Source organism: Pteropus vampyrus, unplaced genomic scaffold (assembly GCF_000151845.1).
Source record: "Pteropus vampyrus isolate Shadow unplaced genomic scaffold, Pvam_2.0 Scaffold30, whole genome shotgun sequence".
Classification (NCBI taxonomy): Eukaryota; Metazoa; Chordata; class Mammalia; order Chiroptera; family Pteropodidae; genus Pteropus; species Pteropus vampyrus.
This window is the reverse complement of record NW_011888811.1, coordinates 59687-66874: the sequence shown is the minus strand read 5'-3', so window position 1 is coordinate 66874 and position 7188 is coordinate 59687. Positions and strand designations below refer to the sequence as shown.

The 7188-nt window shown below is 49.5% G+C and overlaps 1 protein-coding gene across 1 annotated transcript in view; it reads left to right on the top strand.

Annotated features, from left to right (window-relative positions):
- The window catches only part of DOCK2 (dedicator of cytokinesis 2), a 370198-nt gene that overhangs the window by 317344 nt on the left and 45666 nt on the right, over nt 1-7188 (top strand). The window contains exon 34 of the mRNA XM_023528646.1: nt 4815-4900. Coding sequence (XP_023384414.1) covers nt 4815-4900 — 86 coding nt within the window. The remainder of the gene's footprint in view (nt 1-4814; nt 4901-7188) is intronic.

The window sequence follows — 7188 nt, the reverse complement described above, 5'->3', positions numbered from 1 at the left end:
CCCCTTTTTAAAAATGAAAACACTGAGGCTTAGAGAAATGAAGTCACTTGCCTGAAGTCACACATCAAGAAAGAGGCGGAGCAGAGGCTGTAACACACAGGTCACCATGATCCCAAACCCACGTTGTGCCCACTGCACTATCCAGCCGCTGGCACGATTGTAGTGAATGTCGGCTGAATGAAGGAATGAATGACATCTTGTCAAGCAGTGCTTTCTCAAACCGTGTTCTGTGGAGCACCAACCCCACTGGATGCTCTGGGAAAGAGGATGTCGAGGCTACATACCTTTGGAGCCCGCCGTGTATCAGAAGCCCTCTTGGAGGTTCCCAGTGCCCAGTAACACAGTCAAGGCATGAAGAAGTCATACAGTAACAGACCTGTTTCATTTCTCCAATTTATTTGTTCAAGAAACATCGGTTGGATGCTCCATTCCGCCAGTCAGTTTGGGAAACATTGTTCTAAGAGGAAAAGGAGATGAGTGAGCTCAGTGCCACCCTGAGAGGGTACTCGCCTCACTCAGGGGTTCGCGGGGCTCCCCCACCCCGGAAAGGTCCTGACCTCGGAAAGGCCCCCTCTACAAGAAGCCTGTAAAAAATCAGGTTGAGGAGTTCAGATGGAGAAAAAGAGCACATTCAACTAGTCGATCTGGGAGGAGGGGAAGGCGATCCCTGGACTGAGTGATCGAAGGCAGTTTGGAATCCACTGCCTTTTAAAGGGGAAGCAAAGCCCGTGAAGCTTGGGAACATGCTAAGGGCACACGACATGAGACGAAGGCATCGTGCTCACCCTCAGATCAGCACTCCCTCCAAAGGTGTGGGCACCGGCTGGCTTAGAAGATGCCCTGGGAACAGGTATGCAAAAGAAACCCTCCAGATACCTGATGGTCCTAAAGAGAAGCGAACCTCAGCCATTTCTGGATTATGTCCTGACAGCCGTGTTTGGTGGCCTCGTGTCTTCAGAGGCTTGCCTATAATGTGGTTTTCCTGCCCTGAAGAATTTCCTTACTGTGACATCCCCATGACACGCACCACCTGCTTTCCATGAGTGCGGTCAGCCTTGGGCACCTCGCTCCAGGCGTGTGTTCGTCGTAAGCATGTTCCCCAGTTGCTTCTCTTCGTTTCTCTTTTATCAAAAGAGACAGGAAAGTCAGCCTGACCAGTGGGGCAGCTTCCCATGCGAAAACCAGCTGGCGTGCTTGGTGGTTACTCAGCTTTGGATGAGCAGACCCAGGCATGGCTGTTTGATTCAGAGTAAGCATCCATGAGAAGTATCGCAGGAAAGGGAGGAGGCGAGGTCCCCATGAGCCCCAAGTAGCCCCGACGGCTGGATCCAGAGTGAACCCAAGAACTGAGGTCTGAAACCCAGAAGGTTTCATGTACAAACTGGTGTGAGTATGCGATGCCAAAATAACCAGATACGAGAAGAACCACATGGCCAGAAGAAGGAAATCCAAAATTTGAGTTTCGTAAAGGGACTAGCAAAGCTTAGAGGAAACCTTAGCAGGGCCTGGCTCCCGGCTTATACTGGCCTCTGGCCTGATTCCCGAAGTCGGGCAGCTCTCTCGCTGACCTCCCCCTGTGTGGCCTCTCCCTTTGATTTCTTCAACCAAAGAGACCTTAGTCATCCTACAGCTGAAGCCTCACATTTTGGGAAAACCTTTTCTGTTTCCTGGGGCTGTGGTTTATCTGGATGCAAGACACAAAGATTTGCTTAAGCAGGATGTGCATGGCTGGACCTGGAACAGGGAGGCGTTAGACTCCGATGGGCTCTGGTGAGGGAGGGGAGGAGAGGCTCCAAGGCAGTCTCCTTTCTGCTCTGAGTTTCTTCTGCAGCCTCACTGCCAGACTTTCCCGTTCGCCCTGTAGCCCAAATTGGATAGCCGATGCATTTGACTGATAACCTTTACCCCTTGTGAGTGTAGACTTCACCCCGGACCATGTCAGGGGTGTCCTTTGCCAGGGACTGGATGTCCCAGCCCTGGCACACTCCATGATTCCCTCACTGGGGCTGTGGACAGGGCAGATTCAGCAAGAACGGCCTTGGGATGGCCACACTGTGGCTGGCATAGCTGCGCCCCAGTCAGAGTGGAATGTGTCTTGCCCTCCTGTATGGATCTCAGGCATATCACCTGGGCTCATAGTATGACGATCTGCCCCGAGGCCTGTCTCCATCATGAGACTGTGAGCTCTGAGGGCCAACGCTGGGCTCTTAGCCCTAAACTCCTAGCAACTGTCAAATGTCTGACTTGAAGGTGGTGGGTACCATGTCCGTGTTCTCAGGATGAATGGAGGCCTTGAGACCCCCATCCCTCCACATTTCAGAGGAAGAGCCTCAGCACGGAGAAGAACATTCCAGTGAGTTTTTGTAACGTAGGGTAATGAGAGTGGATGACCACCATCTTAGCTGTCTTAAAGATTATATCAGATTACGATGCTAATGATGAGAACAGCGTCAACAATGCCATAATGATAATTGCTAACAGGAATTGAGCACTTACTATGCTCCAAGTGCCATGCTGGCCTTTTTACACGTGTCTTCCCATTGACTCCCCCAGCACCACTGTACAGTAGGTGTTGTTTTAAATCTCCATTTAATAGGTAAGAAAACAGCCTCAGAAAGGCTTAGTAACTTGCCCAAGGTCACATGGATGGAAAACAATCAAGCAAGCCTCAAACCAGGCTTGTCTGATGCCAAAGGCTGTGGTCACAGCTGCTCCCAACAGGGCACCTGCCCAGGGGTGGCCCGGGCCAGTCCGCCCCAGTCGGTGGAGCACTAATCCCTCCTCACTTGACTGATAGGTTTGACTGAGACCTTCGCTCTCCAGCCCTCCCCAGAGGGCCCAGGCTTGGTGTGGCGTCACCCAGCTCTGCACATCCCAGCACCCTTTAATTTCCCTCCCTGCAGGCTCTTTTGTGACCCTGAGACAAGTGCTTATTTCCCCCCATCCAGTTCTCTGCACTAAAGGCAAGCTCAGACAAGAGAGAAGGCTGGTTTTCTCCCCCAGAGCTGCTTCCCAGGAGCGTTCAGCACCATAGCGATAACATTAGCAGTCACTGTAAGAAGACGAGCACCCCCTCCCACCCCCATGCTCACTTGAGCGCATGCTCCACTGAAGAACACCTCTGCTCGCCCTAACTCCCCATGCCGGGAGCTGGGTACCGCTGTCACACCTATAATATCGAGAGGGGATCAATGAACGTAGCCTTGCAGGCTGAGTCTTGTTTTTGTAAACAAAGTGTTATTGGCATCCAGCTGTGCAGGTTTGTTTGTGTGTCATCTAAGGCTGCAATAGCAATGTTCAATCATTGAATCACTGTGGCAGACTGACCCACAAAACCGAAACTGGTTACTATACTAGGAAGAGCCCGCCAGAAAGTCTCTGCCATTTATCTGAGACTGTGGACAAGCCATTTAAATGCTCCGAGCCTCTACTTCTTCACCCGTAATAATAACAGACACTTACTGAGGGGTGGCGCCAAGCAGGGGCTGGCTGCTTTCCATGCATGGTCACATTCGAAAGTGATCCTCGACCTCCAGACCTCACGGAGTTATTATGAGGACTGAGGGTAAAGAGGCTGAGTTAGGAGCCGGGAGTACCCCAGGGCTCCCTTGACCTTGGTGACCGTTGCCAAGGGCCCCCTTCCCTTCTTCAGGTGCCAGGTTCTTATTTGGTGGTAACATGGGAAATGAGTGGACTTCATGATTCGGATGGACTCATCAGGGTATAATATTAAAACGAGACAAACCATTTTTCATTACAGTCATGTAAAAGAGACACCATACGGACCTTCAAAATATTGAATAAGCCATGAACTCAACTGGGTGAAATGCTTCTCGACATTGAAAGCCGGGAGACAGAACACTCTGAATTCAGTGTTACAAGATTTGTTAGAACTGTGGGTGTAGACTTACTCTCGGGTCACTTAGCTTGTCTGATCTCTGATCACTCCATTTGTCAACAGTCTTGACTCTCTGAGGCATCAGCTCATGTTAACTAGGACAGCTTCAGGTAGGGCTGGATTCTGGAGCTCAAAAGTGACATCGGATTTCAGTCTCTTTCCATCTCCTCTCTGCTTTCCTCTGTGTCGATGGCATTCTCAGTCAGGCTCTGTCACTGAGGTCATCTCCAGCAGCCTCAGACTTGCAACCTTCAAGTAGAACGGAAAGACTTTGCTAAGAGTCCCAACAAAGCCTCAGATTTGAGTCACCGGCTTTGTCTGGGCCTTTATTAATCCTAGAATCTGGATGGCGAACGATAGCGATTAGGAGCTAAGCGTGTGCCATGTACCCACACCTGGAGCTAGGGAGGTACGGTCAGCCCACCTAAGTCCCACAGACTGAGATTAGGGCTGATGTGACTGCCAAAGTGTGGAGAAAGGAAGACTAGGATGGCAGAAATGGTAGCTGTCCGCAACGACATGCTCTTCCCTGAGGATGCAACGCTCTGTTACATGCCTCCGTGCCTTTGCACGTGCTGTGTCTTCTGCGCGGAACGCCCTGTCCCTTTTCATTTTCCTGCAACATTTCTACAAGCTCGAATGACATGGGCTGTGAGCCTTCCCTGATTCCTCCCCTCTTTCTCTCCCTTATGCCCATCTTTCTTCTACAGCATTTATCATCTACTGTTCATCTGTACTCTCTGGGAATTCCTAAAAGGCAGACACAGCATCCTGTTCCGTTTCGTATTCCCAGTTCCCAGCACTAACCTGGGAGGTGATGGGTGCTCCCTAAATTTTTGGTTAGAATAATGAACTGACTAATCCCGACATTCAGCCATCTAATGTTATCGTTGATTTTCATATCTGACTTCTTCAGTTTGAAAACGAAATCATCCTCAAGCTGGACCACGAGGTGGAAGGTGGCCGAGGGGATGAGCAGTACATGCAGCTGCTGGAGTCCATGTAAGTTCAGTGCCCAGCACGGAAGGAGCGGGGAAGGTTGGCCTGAGGCTGGAGGACTCGGGACTCCAGGGGGCTGGTGGCTCTGTCCTTCCCCAGAGATCACGGATGCTATTGGCCATGAGTGGCGTGTGTGGAGCACAGGCAGTGCGTGGATGCCGTGCTCAGGTCTCTTTCTGTATCATCTCCTTTCGTCGAGTTTACTCTCTTTGGTCCCCATTTCACAGAGGTGGCCCTTGAGGCTCAGGAAGTCTCTGTTCTGGTTTTCCCACTTAGCTGTAGACTTTGGGCCAATCATGCAACGTCTTTGGCTTATTATCCCCATCTGTAAAATGGGGATAATAAGCCTCCTGTGGTTATTTTGATGACTGAATAACTATAAAGCATCTGGCTCACAGCAGGTAAAAGCTCACTAAACGGACTTTGATCCCTGCCTCTGCTTCCCTCGCTGACACCGTGGTAATTGCCACCTCCCCCCAACCCCCAGGACTTCTCCCCAGATTTAGGAATGTGGCTCTGACATCCCAAATTTCCTCCTAACTATAGATTCTTCGATTTGTATAAGTCTCTGATATAACTCTGATTTTTTTCCCCTAATATTCTTTGAATATTTTAACTTTAACAACAAGACAGAGTAAAGGCCTTGCTCTAACCCTCGCTGTGACCCTCGCCCGGCTCCGCCCAGCGGGCAGAGTGGGGTCCCAGGCAACACCTCCCCAGCCAGTCCCTTGGCCCATGTGGTCACTGTGCACAGCCTTCACTAAACACCTGGAATGCAAATGCCACTCCTCCAGGAGAAACCTACCTCTGCTCGGGTGGGTACTGAGGCTGATTGTCCAGGGGAAAAAGTGACATTTTGCCCGAGTCAATGTTTATCTTGAAGTTTTAAAAAGGAAAATCTAAATATTGACCAGAAGTAAAACCATGTATATTGCTGGCAATTTCCATTTTTATAAGCGGATGGGGTTCTGTGGCAGTCTTTGGATGATCAGCAGGATTTTCAAATCCTTCCTGAGTGATTATTTATCAGAGGAACACTTAGAGGTCGAGGAAATGAAAAACAGCTCATTATTTTTCTCCTGAGGTAGAGGTGTCAGTGATTTTTACAAAACTAATCGAGCCCAACCCAAGGAGTCAGAACCCCATCAGAACGTCCGTTGGCCAAGTCTCCCTTCCTTCGAACTTTCTGAGCCTCCGTTTCTTTATCTTCAAATTAGGGATAAAAATGCCATCTAGCTCTTATACTTTTTCTTGAGAGTAACGAAAAAATGTCATGTAAAATGCTCAGTGCAGCTTCTGACACCTCATAGGCAGTCCAGAAATATTAGCTATTGTTCTTAATCTCCGAGCGGATAGTGATGTGATCATTTGAAGCCATGAGCCTACCTGTCTTGTCTCCTCTGGGCTAGTCATCCTTAGTTCCCCCAGCCCTTCCATATCTGTCTTAAAGTGAGGGTCCCACAGTGAATGGAGTAGTCAGACACACTCCACCCTCCTGTATTCCATCTGCTTGAAAATATTTCTAGAAGCAGCGAGGGGCCTGGAAGGCTAAAGGGGACAGAGAATGGGTGTTCTGGGGCCTGGATCCCACCCAACCAGTTTAGTACCTGAAAGAACACCTGTCCTAAGAGGCGCTTCGTACATAGTTTTTAAAGGAATAAATTAAAGTCTAGTTCTGCCAGCACCGATGGAGAATGTGGAGCTGGGCGGCGCCTCCTGAAGGCCTCCATGCTAAATGCAAGTCAGTTCGAGGTGTGAGCTCCCTCCAGCCCCGAAGGCAGGAGCAGGGCCTCTGCTTCCAGCACTGAGGAGTTCTCCGCATCGCCTGAACGTTCCCACAGCCCTTTAAATTGCCACTTAGACTCAGTTGTAGGACTCGAAGGAGAGGAACAACTGTTTGACCTTGACAGGACCAAGATTAGAGCCCAGCCCCATGGGCCTCAGGCCTCATTTATAAACCGAAGGTCTTAATAATACTTAAGTCAAGGAGATTTTGTGAGTATTAAACAAGATAGTCCAGCACAGTCTCTGGAACGTAGGTAGTACTCCATAAATAGTGGCCCCATTATATATTTTGGTAAGTTTTTATTTCTGTATCTGCTTCCCTTGCTAGACTGTGATCCCCTGGGGGTCAGTGAACCCCCAGTTTCTAGAACAGTACATGCTTAGTGGATGGATGGATGATTTCAAACCAATCTGCCCATTCATCTCATAATCCTAGGCCATATGAGCAGCTTTCTTACCTCTTGCCTTAAGATAGAGAAACTAAGAAAGCCAAGACTTTGTTCTTC